The sequence below is a fragment of the Sitodiplosis mosellana genome, unplaced genomic scaffold (assembly GCF_009176505.1).
Source record: "Sitodiplosis mosellana isolate CC-2019 unplaced genomic scaffold, AAFC_SMos_1.0 Smas_scaffold_14, whole genome shotgun sequence".
Lineage (NCBI taxonomy): Eukaryota > Metazoa > Arthropoda > Insecta > Diptera > Cecidomyiidae > Sitodiplosis > Sitodiplosis mosellana.
The window spans coordinates 296,538-315,006 of record NW_022595256.1 but is presented as its reverse complement, the minus strand read 5'-3'; the positions used below and the strand labels follow the sequence as shown (position 1 = coordinate 315,006).

General features: G+C 37.3%; 2 protein-coding genes across 9 annotated transcripts in view; one reads left to right on the top strand and one right to left on the bottom strand.

The window, feature by feature from the left end:
* Positions 1-1,093: 1,093 nt before the first annotated feature.
* On the top strand, positions 1,094-11,248 carry LOC129567985 (neuroligin-like protein glit-1). 8 transcript variants are annotated; one of them, XM_055445451.1, is made up of 9 exons: positions 1,094-1,867; positions 5,423-5,887; positions 6,182-6,317; positions 6,391-7,132; positions 7,205-7,633; positions 7,698-7,885; positions 8,009-8,443; positions 8,526-8,695; positions 8,795-11,248. In XM_055445451.1, exons 2-9 carry the CDS (start codon positions 5,634-5,636, stop codon positions 9,303-9,305), a joined length of 2,865 nt encoding a protein of 954 aa, XP_055301426.1. In that variant the 5' UTR covers positions 1,094-1,867; positions 5,423-5,633; the 3' UTR covers positions 9,306-11,248. The 8 variants fall into 8 exon arrangements, with proteins under 8 accessions (XP_055301426.1, XP_055301428.1, XP_055301421.1 ...); XM_055445446.1 differs by having other exon boundaries at positions 1,673-1,874; XM_055445450.1 differs by having other exon boundaries at positions 1,673-3,404.
* Positions 11,173-18,469, bottom strand: part of LOC129567948 (transient receptor potential-gamma protein) — a 22,498-nt gene continuing 15,201 nt past the window's right edge. Inside the window, exons 20-25 of the mRNA XM_055445338.1 lie at positions 16,392-16,433; positions 15,960-16,143; positions 13,655-13,984; positions 13,197-13,475; positions 12,736-12,854; positions 11,173-12,652 (exon numbers count right to left, since the gene is read on the bottom strand). Of these exons, the coding sequence (XP_055301313.1) occupies positions 12,380-12,652; positions 12,736-12,854; positions 13,197-13,475; positions 13,655-13,984; positions 15,960-16,143; positions 16,392-16,433 (1,227 nt within the window). The 3' untranslated portion in view covers positions 11,173-12,379. The remainder of the gene's footprint in view (positions 12,653-12,735; positions 12,855-13,196; positions 13,476-13,654; positions 13,985-15,959; positions 16,144-16,391; positions 16,434-18,469) is intronic.

Here is an 18,469-nt window from a genome sequence, read left to right as displayed (position 1 = left end):
CATGTTTCTTCAAATATCTCGCTAAATATCACCGACCTAGCTGTCTTGAAAGATGTTTATGTCACATGAATTTGTTATGCTTCAGTTAAATCGTAATTTCCAAGAAATGGTCGAGTAATGTTACAAATGCTGAGCAAATACCATTTCGCAATCCATGAATTACACAATAACAGAGAGATACAATTCTTTTTTTTGGTTTGTTCCATTCACTAGAAAGCGTATGATCTATTTAGTGGTTGTCGTTGACTATTCGGTGCGAAAACGATATTCTAACAGAATCGAAAAATCTAAGCTTCGTTTTGATTTTGCATTTCGATTTACAGCGCGTGTGTCACTTTTAATTTTCATTGAATTCACTCACAATTGACCTCAAAGGGCAATTCAATGAAGAAAGAACATTGTAGTGTCTTTCTTCTTTCTGAGTTGAAAAAATGCATTCGGCTTCGGAAATAGCATTTAACCTTTGAGTATTTAGTTCAGTAACTTGTTCATCCACAACTTGTGCGACACATTCAACGATAATTAAATTGAATTTGTTGTCTTTGATGAGCGGCGTGAATCATTCGGTCGATCTTCGCGTCGTACTGAATGACTAAGAAAGAACAAATATGAAACAAGTTCTATGCAAGGCGTCGACGGTCGCATTTCAAACACTGCGAGCACACATTTCATTCTGTTATTAACATCGTTGTGTGACCTACAGTGCGTCGCGATATTGCTCCCGAACATGAATCAACTAATAAGCATAATTGTGTGTACATTTCGTCGCTTGGTGTCTTAATTAACTTGCATCGAGTTGAATTAATTCATAGTATTTTGTTACTGGAGCGAGGCGAACAAGCCATTAATTTGTGTTTGCAGCATAAATAAATTCGCAAAAACAAAGCAAAAAAAGTGAAAAGAATATAAATTGACTCAAGCAAATCGTCTTTTATTTCAAAAGCAACGGGAAAAAAATCGGGAGAAAATAATTTATCATTTGACTGAGCTTTGGAGTCACAAGAAATATTGGCATCGACTAATGAACATTGATTCCGTTCTTTGGCAACGAATCGAGATGTGTCGAACGTCATACATATCTATTTCATAGAGACTACCGTTCGATCGATAAGCTCATTAACTCGTTCGCTTGGCCATTTGGCAGCGTTGATGGATGTGTTTTATGTCATTGTTTGAGCAATAATTACCGCTGTGCGAAAAGTAAATAGCCACAAAAGCGAAATCCGATTTCCAGCAAAAGAAATGCGAAAAAGCGGAAAAGAAGTAGAGAGATTATGGAGAAGAAAAAAAATGGCCGAGAAATGTACATGTTTCAGCGGAGCATTGAGTCTTTAAAAAAATTAACACACGTACGCAATGCCTGAACTTAATTAAGAAAACGAATTTCTCATGCCACAAAATATGGAGCTTAAGAAATGTAAACCGTTTAGTTGCTCAGCTCATGTGTGTACGGTAGAGAGGGAAAGAGAGCGCGAGAGAAAAAACTTTAACAAAATTCGAATAACTTATATTGAGCAGTTTGAAGAGCGAGAAAATATCGAGTTAACAACTGTACACAATTAAATAAATTTGATAGAGAGTGAGTGAGTAAGAGACAAACATACACACAGAGCAGATAGACACTCGCGTGCACACACATATGAGAAGACGATTGTGGTGAGAGAGCACGCAAACAGCGAGAGAATAAATGACTGAAAGACTGCAACGGTAACAGTGGCTAAGGCACCAGCGACTGAATCAGTATCGAATTGGACAACACAACCTGCAGACACGAAACAAAAAAATACTTAGTTTATGTTCACTAAAACACCGTGTTTGGCTTTTGGTCTGTCGATCGAAGTACACCCGAACAAAGCGCAACCGAGAAGTAAGCGGTAACTTGTGGGCTATTACGTATGGCTGTGTGTTGGGCGTTGGCGACCTGCTACGTAGAGTTTTTGATAAAAATAGTGTGTTTCCGTCACGTAAAAAAACGAGAAAAAATAATTTTCTTTTTCGAAATATCTAAAACAAATTTGTCAATTTTTTTCGATTGCGAATGAGTTTCCGATCAGTGTTCAAATATTTATGTGTGTCACTTTCATCTTATCTTATCTTGTGTTGTATGTGGTTTATCGTAGAATTGCTCACCGATTACGATAGTTAAACGTATAGTGTGCCAATAAGTGTGTAGATAAGCTATTGAATTTTGACCAAAAAAATAATCATGAAATCATTTGCACACAATTCCACGAAAGAATCACAACAAAATTCCAATTCAATTTGAAATCACAGGTGAATCATAAACAAAGCGATCTCCCCGAACACAGAACACAGCACAAGAATATCTCGATTGTTTTGGTTGTGTGTGTTGCAAGTGTTTGTGTATCGTTTTCAGTTTCCAAAATGGTATTTCGAAATTTGAAGGTAAAGAGAGCGAATAAATGTTGATTCAACGTCGTTGAAGTCAACGCTTATGTTTCTCTCACTCTCTCCTCATGTCGTGTGTTTGCGATGTGAATGTAAAGGTGCATTTATAGTTGCATTAAACAAAATATGTTCTCTTCGTTGGTGTTTTTTTTTTGTTTTGTTGTGAATTTCAATGCGAGAGAGTCTTGAGAAGTGGCACACAATGTGATTTATTATGAAAAAAAAAACACAACAAATGTTGGGAAATAATAGAAGCGATAGAGAGAAAGAGAGCGATGAACGAAGAGAGAGGCAAACGAAATAAAGATGAGGTAGAAAAAAACGCGACACATCAATTCTGTGTTTGTGCTCGGTTAATTTCGATTACACAATATCTTGATTGAAAAAGTGAAACTCGGCTACAGTACATGTATACGTGCGTCCAGAGACGGAATGATTTAGCGAACGCGATTACAATGGATAAACAATAATTTTATGAATATTCACAATTCCATTACAAACATGCAACGTGTACAACGTTGTACATCGCAAAACGTGCAATTTTTTCAATTCAAATATTTGTTCCAATTTCATGAGCACCAGAAGCAGCAGCAGCAGCAGCAGAAAAAAAAACAAATGGATGATTCATATGGAATTCGATTTGTTTTAAGCAAATGCGATCGCTTCACACAAAAAATAAAATAAATTTTCGCCGAGTTTAAAATAACTTGAGTGAAATGGAGAGAAATGTTTGAAACATAAAAAAGAAAACCAACTCTTCGATATCGACGCTATAAAATCTGTATAAATGGATGTGTGATCTTGGAGTGTACGCTTCTGGAGTGAAGAATTTCACGAAGCACAACGAAAGAAAACATTGAAAGCGGTGAAAAAGTGAAGAAAACAGAATGTACAAAAAAAACGAAGAGATGGTTTCGAAAGAACGATTCAAAATCGCTTCATCACCAACACATGCGTCCCGTTTTCTACCTTCTTTCTCTCTGCTGTGTGTGTGCGTAAGTGTGTTTTCGAGTTAAAGAGACCAACGAAGACCAAAAATAACCAAAACCGTCTTTCTGAAGAAACACAGTGTTAAAACGTTGATGGGCAATTGTAGGGTTTTTTTCCCATTCTTTTTTGGTCAGCCCGTATAAACGACGATGACGATTCTTAATGACGGCGTCCAGCCTTTGCTACACATTCCCAGCAAATAACATTAGAAACATTAGTGTGCAATTTGGAAAAAGAGACAGATTCATTCAAGCGTTTGATTTTAAAACGATAATATTGCCTCTTGGCGACATATTTACTCAAAACAAGTAAATTAGTATTATGTCTGTAGCGTTTGTGGTATGGAAAAAAGCGTTGTGTGTGCAATATAGACTTATGTGCGTGTTTGTTGATATATTTCACATATAATACCAAAATAACGAAAAACCTGTTTTTGGCCAAATGCTACACTGGAAGTCAACACGCACACCGTTGAACCGAACGCTCGTATGCTATGCTCTCTCAAATATTCACATTCGCCGTGTGTCTGTCTCTCTTTTGTTACCGCTCTCACGACGGATGTTTCGTTATTATTGCATTTTTCTGAATTGAATTGAATTGAATTTATTTCACTGCCAAATACTGGCTGACTAGGTGAATACAGTTTTAGGATACAGTAAATTTAGGATACAGTGAGTAAGTTTGTTAGATAGATAGTTAGATAATTAGTTTTAGGTAGATATTTAGTTTTAGGTAGATATTATAGGTTTTTATGTTTTGGTTTTCGTGTTTAGGTTAGCCTCGTGTGGTAGCAGGTATTGTCATGTAAAAATAAGTATAAAAAATACAAAATAAAATAAATAATAAATGAATAAATAATAATTGTTGTAAAACTACTCTAACTAATTGAAGCTTGTATAGGATATTCTCAAACAAAATATACAAAATATTCACAATACTTTATATTATATATACAAACAAAATATTTTCAATACTTTAAAGTATCCTAATTTCCTTTTAATTGCCCTAAATTGCACAATGATTCACTAATTCTGCTATTCGGAATAATGCGAATACAACAATGATCGATGAAGTGGTATGCGTGACGGTGTGGGTCAATATTAACCAATTTTTTTCCGTCGTTGTTCAAGTTGTTCTCAGTTCTATCGGGTTCGTTTATATGAAATACACGAAGTATGAAGTATGTGCTGAACTGAATGAATGTCTTAAAAACAGTCTCAATTTACTCTCCGAGTTTTTTTTTGTTTGTTTTCGTTGTCTGTTCAACAGCAAATTAAATGAAACGTGTGCTTCGTTTAATGACACCAGAGCCGCGTCGAATGTATACTTACCTGATTCTAAAGCGAGTTGTTTTCGTGAAATTGTAACGAGGTGTGTGTGTATATGCGCGCTTACAAAATAAGTATTGCTCAACACCGCTTCTTTCCGCTCATTCCTTTTTTGTACTCAAAAGAACTCGTATTGACCGTTGCGCGCTCATTTTCTTTTCTTTCGCCATTAAATCGGTACGTTCTTTGTAATGTTTTCACGATTTTCAATCCATTTTGTTTGGTTTATTCACCTCGTACTTTGTTTATAGTGTGGTATTGTTCCTTTCGTAACTGGATGGGCGATTTAAAGAAATGATTTGCGCATATGCGATTTTACTACAATGCACTGCATTTGATATGAAAAATTGCTATTTTGGCTTATAGCATTCCTTTTTGTCGAACACATGAACCATAAAACTATTCCTATGACGACGAAGTAAAATTGCATTTTGTTTGCGTAGAAAGAAAGTACAGTCAATAGTAAATTTTACTGCTTTTACTCAGTGAATAGTGCCGAATTTTCGTCTCAAGTGTCAGATCGTTAAATTGCATTGAGCAATGAAAGTAACAACGAAGCCATAAAAACGCAATAAACGCCGAAAATAAAATTAGTGTGGAAATAATTGTGATTTTGTTTAGTTGACGGAAAAACACACTCAAAATACCATCAAATTTTTTTTTATTCATTTGTGGATTTGTCTGTATATTTCCAGAGGCGATATTGTGTAGTCCAGCCGTTGCAGCGCAGGAAGTGTGTGTGTATGTGTATGGTGGTGTGTGTGAAGCGGCATTAAAAACACATTCAACATTATGGTCAAATGATAAGCGCAACTGCGACCGATTTCGTTTGTCAACAGAAACAAAAAAAAAACAACAAAATTCCAGCCATTAAAACAGTGTTGAATAGATTTAGTTTCGAACAAAATGCCATTGACTATGAATGAGAAGAGGGCACTGAATCACCAGCGAAAGCAGATTTTCAAGTGTAAAAGTGTTTTGAAAAAGCGGAAATTCACCCAATCGATACACATAAACTCGCACAAATGGATGTTATGTGTAGTGTTCTTAGCGTTGCCATATTTATTTGAATGCCAATATCAAACGCGCGATCCCAGATGGTATAGCCGTGAAGGAGACTATAATTACCAGTGGCCAAACCCGGGCGATCCCGAGTATCGGTAAATTTATTATGAAATTATTATTTTTTTGTCACTTGTTTATTTTGTTGAGCAGTTTTTTAAAATTTAAACTGCTGTCCCGAAACGAAGAATGGCAGGGGGAACCGCAAAAATAGCAACACAAAATAAACAGAATAAAACTTCATTAGTCGACAAAAATGCACCGATATCGGATGCATGCAAATTCACCGGCAGGAACTATGCATGAGCAATCATGTGCAGTTCATGTTATTCAAATTTTGTGCAAGTGTTCACTTTTTCTCGTTTGCAATTATTTTTTTTTTCATCTCGCAGAACGTATACGTTCAATGATCGCAGATATGGACACTACCAACCAAATGGTTATGGTTACCAATATCCCGGCCAAAAGCATCCAAATCAATATCCAGCAGGTGTGCCGCTTGGCGAAGACAAATTTAAATACGATCCGGTTAGTAGGCGAAACGGTCAAATATTTGAGACAGCAGCAAATTAACCACGTTTTTCTTTTCTCAATGTAATAGAATAATCCTGATAATGTTCAAACACCATTCCCTGGTATTTTGGGTGGATGGCGTGAAGATTTACAAGGCAAACAAAGACGTGATTCATTGCTTCTTGATCGAGATGTTTTCGTTACCACCAACTATGGTCAAGTGCAGGGATTTAAAGTGCGATTATACGATGATCCCGATCCAAAAAGTTTCTATCGTCCATGGCATAGCCAAGTTGACCGCATAACTGGTGAGTGTGCCGTATTCCTTGGCATTCCATATGCACTGCCACCAACATTTGAAGGCCGATTTAAGCCACCCAGACCGCATCGAGGATGGCAGTTGATGCAAGCCGTTGATTTTGGTCCTGCATGTCCACAGCCAGTTCGATATACAGGTGCAACGAAAAGCATCCGCGATATGGATGAGGATTGTTTGTACTTGAACATATTTTCACCGGATATTTCGGCGGGCATCGCCCAAAAATACCCAGTTATGGTTTATATTCACGGCGGTGACTTTTCACATGGAGCATCGAATACATTTCCAGCGCATGTTATGGCGACATTTTATAAAGTCGTTGTTGTTTCAATCAACTATCGGTTGGGTGCATTGGGCTTTTTATCGACAGGTGATGAGAATTCGCCCGGAAATTACGGCATTTTAGATCAAGCAATGGCCGTAAAATGGGTCTATGACAATATCGAATTTTTCAATGGAGACCGACAGTCGATTACATTATTTGGCCCCGGAGCTGGTGCTGCATCAGCTGGTTAGTAAACACTTTTGAAACTTTGAATATGAGTTCGAACGAATAAATGTGTTTTCTTTGCTCAATTTATAGGTTTATTGATGGTTGCACCGCAAACGCGTGATATTGTAACAAAAGTAATTGCAACGTCTGGATCTGCATTGGCCGACTGGGCGTTGATTCAAGATAAATATCGGGCACAGAATACGACACGCGTCTATGCACAGTTATTGGGCTGTTCGATTGAATCTTCATGGAAAATTGTCAACTGTTTAAAACAGGGCCGAAGTTTTTATGAGCTTGGCAATGCGGAGTTTAATCCACAAGTTGGAAACATTCCATGGGGTCCAGTTCTCGAGAATAATTTCACATTCCCCGGCGATAACTGGTATGAGGGTTGGCGTGAAGCAGATTGGCACTTTTTGAGTGAAACTCCCGAACAACTTATTCGAACAAGAAAATTCAATCGAAATCTACATTACATGACCGGCGTTACAATGCAAGAAGCAGCTTACGTTATTTGTGAGTTGAAACTTTACGACCTTGATGGATTTTCGAAATCTAATGAATTCTTATCTTATTTCAGCACAAAATGAAACGTTAGCACCGTATTATGAAGTGACCGAGCAGTTTTACGATCAAAAAGTAAAAGAGCTAGTTTTACGTTACAATTATACATTGAATCCGATTGGTGTGTACGAAGCGATAAAATACATGTACACGTATTGGCCCAATCCAAAAAATACAACATTCATTCGGGAACAATATATTCATGTGAGTGATAGACATTTATTCACACGTTATACACATTCGGCGCACTTCCGTTTCGAACTTCCATTTCGCCGAAATTCAATTTAACTAATAACATTATATCTCCTTTTCCGCGAAATAATTTAGCTGTTATCTGATTTCTGGTATCGTGCGCCAGTCGATCACATGGTAAAGTTGCTGGTTCAGCAAAAAGTGCCTGTATACTGGTACGTCATGAATACAACGGTTGAAGCGTTTAACTTGCCCGAATGGCGCAAAGTGCCGCATGATGCGGAGCATTTCTTTTTAACGGGTGCCCCATTCATGGACACGGAATTTTTCCCAAAGCGATTACGCTTAGAACGAAACATGTGGACCGACAACGACCGGAACATGAGCCACTTTTTCATGAAAACTTACACGGATTTCGCACGATATGGTAATCCAACGCCCCAACAAGTACTTGGCATTCATTTTGATGTAGCCAAGGATGGCGAATTAAAATATTTAAATTTAAACACGACGTACAACTCATCAATATTGCTCAACTTTCGACAAACGGAATCCGCTTTTTGGTCACAGGTACCCACCAGAACAACGATGCACAGAGATTTGTTTTTCAGGGTAACTACGTTGCTAATATGGATTTTCTTTTCATTGGCAGTATCTTCCGACGGTAATCGGAGTTCTGGTGCCAACATATCCGCCATCGACCGAATGGTGGTGGGAGCCAAGGGAACCACTTCAAATCGCATTTTGGAGCATGACGGGAGCATGTATGTTTTTAATGGTTATTGTTGTCATGTGTTGCATTCTGTGGCGTAATGCCAAAAGGTAACAAATTGAGCTCATTTTTTACTCGGTCTGTCATTCGAAACGAATTTCGGCGATTTTCTCATATTTTTCACTCGTGCACAAACGTGCACTTTTCAGACAAGCCGATCGATTTTATGATGGTGATATATTTATTGATGCGAGCGAATCAGATGCAGTGCTTGGCATTGAAAATAAAGCCGCACAAACCCATGCACTTCGAACGACCGATAACATCTACGAGTTCAAGGATACAAAACCGCCAAAATCCATTCAAGATACAGCATCACTGCGTTCACCCAGTTCGTTGGGTATCACTCAAACCACAAAAACAAACAGTCAAACGTCGTTGCACAGTGGTGCAATCTCATTAAAAGAGTCACCTGTTACACCCAGAGATATCACCGACAAAAGCAGTAAGTTCAGTGACCGTAGTATATCGACAAATCCACGTGGCCGATACGATGATGGTCGTAATCTGATGAATAATTATGGTAAATCCCGCGAAACAATATCAGATGACAGCCCAACCGAATACAAACCATCAACAACACCAGTGCCCACGGCGCGTAAAAGTATTAAATCGAGTAAAACACATCTGATAGAAGGTGTACCACAAACAGAGGTTTAAGCGAAAAATACAAACCCATTTCAATAGTTTTGCATAAGAATAAGTGCACAATTAACGCGACACAGAAAGAAAAGACATTTATTTTCGTCAGTTTTACATCATTTTTTTCACGAATTTATTTGAAATAATCTCCTTTGATAACATTTTTGTCACTTAATACTTAAGCAAATCCATCGTGTATTTGTTTTTAACTTTAGTGCCACCAAATCGTTTACAAATTATATATATAGTTTTTTTTCTGTATAAATGAGTTTAAACTTAATGCGAGAAACAAATGAGCTTGAAACAATAATGATAATAATCGAAACTTAATTCCATTTGATCACGTTCACATTTAGTCACATGAATAATAAAAAAAAAAAACAAATGAAAGAAGTACTATGTATGTCATTTTCGTAAATCGTATATTCATAACAGACGTTTTAGGTGTATAATAGGCTCAGTTTATGTAGTAATTTTCCCATTCCGCTATGTAATAATCTATAGTTTAAAATTATGTTAACCACTTCTTGTTTTATTTTGTTCAATTGCTCGCTCTCTCTCTTGCTCTCTCGCTCTTTCGAGGGACAGTTGTGCTTCAGTATGTTCGGATTCATTCATGTTTGACAAACAAACCTGTTGGTTTTTTTAAAAAAATATTCTTCATTTTCTATTTCATTCAAATATTTACTGAGAGTTTTGCATTTAGACTATTGCTTCCGTTTTGTAACTTTTTCATGTGTTTCTTTTTGTATGTGTGTGTTGTGAATTCGCTTCATCTTAATTTAAATTCGAGTTGTTGTTTTTTCGGTGAAAACTGTCATTTTGATATTTATGCCTTTATATAAAGTATTTGTGTAAATTGGAAAAGTTTTCCAATCCAAACCGGATGTGTGTGTGTGTTGTACAGTCGATCACATATTGAAGGGAAAAAAATAATCGAATTCAAAACATAGAATGTAGATCTCATCGATTCATTTGCTCGATATAAAATAAACGCAAAAAATAGTAGATTAGTTTTAAACCATGGTTGACAAATGAAAGCAATTTAACAGTCGTGCTCTTGAAAAGTGCCTTAACCAAATCAAAGGGTATAGATATACATATAACAGCTAGGTTTATCTAGGAGAATCGAAAATGGCCGAAATAGAAAACCAATTATTGTTAACCATATATATTATATATCCTATTCGTATTAGTTTCATTTTACGTTTGGGTGTCCTTGTGTTTTAGCTTAACCATGCGTCTCTTTAATTACGGTATTAATTTGTCGCATAATCCGTAGTTTTTTTTAAGTTTTTAGGAGTCTATATGAATTGTATGTTGTGTAGTAATTCAACTAAGTGTCTATGTTTTCTTGTTTATATTTCTGATTTACATTTTTTTAGTATGTATTTTGTGTTAAGGTGTCCATGTACTTTGTATTTTGTACTTGTGAATCGTCTATTATCAGTAATCCGTCCAATTCGTGCATAGTTTAGTAAATTGTGTTTTGTATCGTTTTGTGCTCGTTTTTTAACGCGTTTAACGACAGTGCAAATCAATTTTTTAAAACTTTTTTTTAACGTATTTTAGGTGTATTAAGGTTCATTTAGGCTATTTCATTTTAGTTATATAGACATAACAGATATTAGGCATAAAAGTTTTTACAAGTTGTAAATAAACTCGATAAATGTTTTAGTTAAAGATAAATCGGCGAATATAGATTTTTAGGCGAATTTTCCCCGCACAAGCAAAAACAAAATCAAACCTTTTCAATACCAATGGTGAATCGAATTCAAAACAAAACAACAACATCACGATAAATGAAATCAAACTATGAAGAAAATAACGAAAACGAGAAGAAAAACAAGTATACATATGTCGAAAAAAAACAGTAGTGATAAAATCAGATTTGGAACAACGTACATTTTATTCTTTTAAGATTGATGCGATACAAATAAAGCGGAATGAAAAATACGAAATGATAAAAGTTTTTCTTTTCAAATAAATATTTTATGTGCGAAAAATGCCATTTGAGATGAACTTCAGGCGCATCGCCCTGCTCACTTTGGTTGATCCGGTAGAAAATGTGTGTATGCATTGAAATGCCGAAACCGCTTCGTAGTTTTGCTTTGCCGTCAAACTTTATTCCTCTCTAGTTTAAATTCAATTAGTGCCGAGTAACACAGTTTTCGGGGCACTCCCTTATCTCGATTTTTTTGGTCGATTAGTCAGTGACTTGTGTGTTTGGTGTTGGTTTAATGCTTAAATTTGAACCCGATTCAGATTCGTTAGCATGTGTTTGCGTGTGTGTGTGTGTGTGTGTCTGTGTGTGTCTGTGCAAAATGCAGAGTCATTCTAATTACGCTGGTTGCAATCCAATTTTATTTATTCGTATGTGCGATTCTTATTTTGAGTTTGTTTATGCCTTGATGCTTTTTTCTCTGCGTTGCTGCTCTTGTTGTTAGTGTTTTGACGCTGTCTCTGTTTATGTTAATTATCTTAAGTTTTTGTCTCCTGTTTTTCCCATGGAAAACTTAGTCGTACATTTCATCTTGACTTTTCGTTCAATATTCGTTGTGTTGCCGAAAATTTACCCTCTTTGCAGTATTTGCTCTCTGTTTTGCACTCAAATTTTCGCTGTTGTCGACGATGACGCCAACGTCGCTGCCAATGTTTTTGTTGCTGTTCTGTTGCGAACGAATGCAGCAGCAGCAACGAACACGAAAATCGGGTCAATTAAAGTTTTCCGCTAAAGTTCTTCTGCTTTTGCTTATCGAAATGCAGGCAACTTACGAAAATAGATGTTGAACTTTTGCTTAAATGCGGAGAGAGAACATTATGGAATTCAACAAATTAACCATTCTTGTTTCAAGTCGTTTCTTTTCTTTTCTTTGCGTGTTGTCGCTACGGAATCTTGTTTTTCTCCTCTTCTACTCGGTTCGGAATGTGAAAATCAATTTCGATGTGAGACAATGCCATTTGACAACGAAATGAGTGACGACGATGTCGACTTTGACGACAACGTGATAGGAAATGCGAACGAAAGTGCAACGTTGATAAATAATGGAAGTTAGAAAGCGGTAGTAACAATTTCGACGTTGTCGACGATATTAAAGCCATCCTTGATAGTTAATGTGGCCACGAACTGGCGTTACATTGGGCAGCTGTGGTATATCATGTGAACTAGACTCAGTTAAGGAATGTGTTTGCCGAAGCAATGGATCTAACAATGCGGTTGAGAATTTTACACTTTCATCGGTTGTCGAGGGCGTCAATCCTTCATGTTGCGATGATTCCGATTGACTTTTCCCTTGTTCGCCGTTCGCCGGCACATTCTTTTCATCTTCGACACGCGATGGTACGCTCGACGCTCGCTTTAGTATCTAATCAATTGGAAAATTAAACATTGCAATATGCAAATTGAATGATGGTGCTCAACTTAAATGCCGCTGCCCATACCACTCACCTTTTTGCTTGGACTGGATTCTGTTTTTGGAGGGGCCGTTGGTTCTAAAACTGGACTAGTATTTCGGCTTTTGCTAAACTTTTTCCGCTTCCGCTTGAGTGCGGCCAAAGCACCGAACCCTTTGAAAGAGAATTTAATGGGAATTTTAATGAATGCAATCATTTAGCAACGGTCCCGTTTATAAAATGCGCTACAGAAATGGAAGAGAAAGTCATGCGTTCTCTCCTCTTTTTCTAAAATTTAATGATAGAAAAAGAGAGAGAGAGACATTCCGGCAGACTCCATTGATTCGTGCACACTTGCAACCTATGCAAACATGCAAATGTGTTTTTATATGAATATTTGTAGCGTTTAGGTTTTTACGTAAAATGCTCAACAATCTGAAATGAAAATATAAAAAAGAACAAAAAAACAAATCCAAACACATAATGAAAATGAGTTCAAGTCACTACGTCTACTACCATATAAATGCGAATGATGCTCTTTGCTTTTATATTTAGCAGAAGAAGAAGAAGAAGAAGATTTAGTAGGAGCGGTGTTAACGTCAGGTTTGTCCATACTTGGGTTTGAGTCAGTTGGTGATGCAGTAACACCTTCGTCCGAGTTACTTCGGCTGGCCGATCCCTCTTTGTTGGCGGTGTTTGCAGGTATCGAATTGCATACGGAGTCTTCGGAACGTGAACGACCGATGAAACGTGATACGCTGCCGGTGCCGTGGCGCGCTGCTTCAATCAACGTGCCTTCAGTGGTTATTGATGTTTCGCATGCGTTTTTTTTTGTTTTTGTGTTTTATGTTTTGGGAGTGTGAGTAGTATCGTGTGTGTGCAAACCAACAGTCCGCACATCGGAAAATTAGTAAATTAACTTCGATTAGAAAACACAGCATTTCTGTTGATTTTTTTCATTTTCATTTAATTACCCCATCGCCTCTTTTGTGATGTGTTACGCAGCTTGGATCCGATTTTACCCAGACGTCCAATCGTGCCAAACGATTCGCTGAACGAGCTCTGCGACGATGAATACTGTTGCATCGAATACATTGGATTACGTCGCGGGGTGATTCCTGACTGATTGGCATTCAGCAGACCGGCAAATGTTGATCCATAGTAGTCGCAGTTTTCGCTGCCTGAATGAAATGGTGACATGAATTCAGCGACTGGTGGTAATGCATTCATACCTTGTGTGCCTGGTAATGCCAAATTGAATCCTTTCATCAAACGTCGCTCCTTTTGTCGATTCTTCTTTCCACCTATACGAGAGAGAGTGAGGCAGAGAGAGGGGGGGGGGAAAAGAGCAATGAAAACATAATTTAATGTGACGTTCACTCGTTCCACGAAAGAGAGAGAAAGCGTTAGTGAGAGTAAGAGAGAGAAAGAGAGAGAGAGAGAGAGAAGATGAGTGCTCGTTGTTAGCGCCTTGAGAAATTGCCAGCAGAATTTCTGGCGCATTGTGTGCCAAACAAAGGCGCGCATGCAAATGTGAACTCAAGCATTAATAATATCACATTCAAAGTTTTTGGCACAGCAAATGGATAAGTCGAAACAATAGTTCATATTGCTGGATGCTGGTGCTGGCCGACAGCGAAAGCTGCACTGAATAACTGTGGAAGCTGTCATTTGCACGAATCGTTGGAATGCTGAACAAACAAGTGTGCATTATGTTGACAGATAGTATTATAAGCATCCTAGGCCCTAACATTTCTTCCGCATGTTTATCCTAACGTATTTAATTATGCTCACTTAATTTCGAATGCCTGCCAAAATAACTTAATTTATGTTGATACCTTTTTAAATGGTTTTTGTGTCGGATCTCATCAAATCAAACACTGTGCTGCATGTGTTTGTTCGCGGATTCCGCTACATCGTCTTCGTTCACACAATTTCAATTAAAGTTTCACTACAAAATTCGTATCGTGTTATCGTACTTGATTAAATGGCTTAGGAATTGTTTCGTAGATCGTTAATATTTTCCTTGAAGAACTTTTCGGAAACTGAATATGAGGAGAAAATATGGCAAACTTTGTATCTAACAACGTACTAGATCCGAGTATTTGTTGCTGTTAAAATAACACGGAGTCATCAAAAGTTTGGCAGAAGAGTTGTAACGTGTTTGTTGTGTGTAGGAAATGCGGATGAAAATATGCACGCAGAAAAAAGAAAAGCAACTACAAAATCGCTCAACAAGTATTGGATATGTGTGCAACACCCATGGGGAGCGCGATGGCACATGACGATCCGGTTAAAATTTACAGCTCGTTTCCCATTCTCGGTTTAGCCATTTTATTTATTTATTTTATCCCCGAAAATGCTCCATTTCGCTTGCCGTTTTTAGCACTACATGAAATGTAGAGCTACTTATCTGCTTTTTTTTCCTAGATACTTTTTGAGTGTTGAAACAAATTATGGTAAATTTGAATTTTATGCTCATATTTTTTATTTAATTTAAACCAAAGGCAGTATATTTCAAAAAAAGAAATTAAACCAAGATCTTGTAATTCATTTTGCAAATAAATATATTACTTCAAAGTTACTTTGATGAAATACATTTCATGTAGTGCGCCAAAAAAAAGTTTGTTGTGAAACAACAAAATAGATTAAGTAACTAAAAACTCAAGAACGCAGAGCGGAGCGAAGCGAAGCTCTGCGGTCTTGTTTCTCTCTCTCTCCTCGTTTTGTATTCCGTTTTGTAGCGAATATATATCAGTAAGTGAATCTAACATTTCAGCAAAAGGATTTAAAAGGGACTTTTTGTTGGCAAAGTGTGGAACAATGCTCTACAAATGCTATAAATTATGTTGGCGCAGATGCTCCTGACATTTTAAGGCGAAAATGTTATCATGCCAAAGCTATATTGAGTTTTGTTCCGATTCGTCGGCTGAAGCACCATTGCACGATGCGCTAGACATTCACTTTGCAAACAGAAAAAAGAAAATGTCTTGAACTGTATATACATTTAAAATGACAGCTCACGAATCTACGTTTGAATTTCGAAATGCATTAACCAAACCGCTAACACATTTTTTTGTCCTATATTTTGTGTGTGTGTGCAGCAAGTTCGTCGGGGTTTTTCAATTTCCTCAATCGCAGTAGCAAATAGCACGACGTAAAAAAAAAGTTCAACTCACAAAGCGAAATGCATCGAATGTGTGTTTGCATTTATTTATAGAGAAGGAGAAGAAGAAAAAACATGATTTGCTACAAGTTATTTTCGTTTGATTCCCTTACCTGCTCCCTGTCCTGTTACTTTGCCCGTGTCCATGCCACTGCCTTTGAGAATTTCCACAAGTTCGCACCGAAATGCTGAAATGTCTTGCTTGATCTCGTTCACATCGTCCTCGGTGACACCTTGTGATTCAGCCTTACGCTGCTGCACCGTTACATAGCGTCGCACCAAATTTCGCATTATTTGCTGTATTTCGTCAAGCCACCGCAAGGAAAAGAACATGAAAGTTGAAGAAAAACGTGCGACAAACAACAAAAAATTGAGTATTTACACAATGGAATTGTTTGCATTTCGTACAATAATACACATCCACACACACACGTTCACGCGAAAGGGCGCGAATGGCTTGTAGGTGTTGTGTGCAAATAAAATGAAGAATAAAGAGAGAAAAACATGGACATGAAAACTGAACAGTGAACAGTTTGCCTACTCACCTGATACTTGAATTCACGTTCATTTGCTTGTTTTGCTTTCTTCTGTGACAGAATGGGGGAAGAAAAACAGCGGAATAATCGAATGAGCTTGGTAAAATGGAATTAAATGCATCATGAATGGGCGCAAACATAAAAAAATATACATATGATTTTCAACATTGAAGCGAACAATGGCTGGAAACATTTTCAATTTGTACAACGAATAACAACGCGCGAGCAATAATCTTCTGACAAATCATTTCATTTCAATCTTTACGAGAGTTTTTTTTCCATAAAAAGAATATCGCAACTCGAGTTGTGTGGGAATTTCAACGAACATAGATCTAGCAAATCCCTTTTTTTCGACTGAAAAATCCGAAAATTATTACAAAAGTTTGCATATATATCTTCTTCGGTATCACGTTCTTACATTCACTGTCATTCATCGAACAAAGTCTGGATTTTGAACGGTTTTGTTGTTGACTTCGCTGCGATTTTCCGAGCCGAAAAATCAGAGCTCATTCGAAATTATGCAAATGTTTACAATCTGCATATCTATGTATGAATTTATTCATTTAATGATTCAATTATGATTCTCGTTTTTTTTTTCTCTCGTTGACTACTGGCTCTGTGCTTAGTGAAGACTCCTTATCACATTGTTGGCGTTGGATTGGATTGGCGTTGCTATTCGGTTGCGTGCTTTGAACTCAACTTCAAGCGACGATCATATTTCATTCATGTCTTATACATTAACCGTCTATTGAATACAAACTCTCCTTTCGATCCAATGTGTTCCAAATGATTATCATTTATGCTAAAAGCCCGGGCATGGTTTGCTGTCATTCGGGATTCAGACGTACTGGGTGCCATTGGTGCAATAATAATAATGAAGGCAAACATGTTTGTCTTGTGTGCAAACATCAAAATTACAATGATGGACACATATATCTTCTGTGCACATTTTTTTCCTGCTGCCAAAATCACAAGAGTGTTTTGTTATGTTTTGTTGTAGTGTGAAATGCGACGATTATACACACAGAAGTCGTACATAGTTAAAATGGGAATGAATCCAGCACATGGCGCAAATCGTTCGTTTAATGTAAGCCATCAAATGCAGCGAATAATCATTTTAGCAGCCGTCACTCCAAAAGTGTGTACAATGTACACTGTACATTGTACATGAATATGGAGCAAATTAGACAAGTATTTCTCCACTGAGACGTGCCCAACTAAAACCTTGAAAATACCAGGAACATAGGAAATGCAAACCTAGGCCCCCTATGCATAGGAGAGTCTTTCTTAATGAGTAAATAAGACTACTTCATGCATCATGTACGATAGCATTTCACAACACAGCACATTGATGATGACTCGAAAAGTGATTTGCGTTCCAGCCGCTTTTTGATACCCATAGCGAAAACATTTAAAAAAAGAAGACACCGTTTTACGACCTCTATGCGCTCAGCCATTGCCGTTAATCGTTTGCAGAAACAAAGAGAGTATTCGTTCTTCTTCCTGCATTTCAATACATTTTCTCAGATTCATGATTTCCTGCTTAAAAAACGATGAAAATGCAATTTGGAGCATTGTTGAGAAGACTTCCAAAATTGTCGTTTATTCTTACGGTTAATACCTAATTCATAGCTAATGTATAAAAAAACGACCGAAAAAACAAGGGTTTTACGTCCATGGACGACGTTTTTTCTTCTCTCCTGTCAATGTTCGCTGATTAAACGGTTTTTTTTTAATATTCTCCAATTCTCAAACGTGATTCGGCGTCAAGAGGAAAAAACGAGGATGCTGAACAACAAACCGGAAAGAGACTGATGAGCACAACATTATGTAGGTTGTGAAACGAAAAAAGCACTATGTGTACGATAAGCGAAGAAACAAATCTTCGTCAAAACATATTATCTAACTGGCTGACTGGGATAATAGAAAATGGTTTTTAGTTCTAACACTCTACCCTCCCCTTCCTTATCGTTTTGCCGTCGACATTGGCAGTGAATGTGGGAAAAAGGAGATGAGAGACACGTAAATCGTCTTGCACACCGCCGAATAGCTATTCAGATTATCACATCTTGTGCTTGTAATGTTTT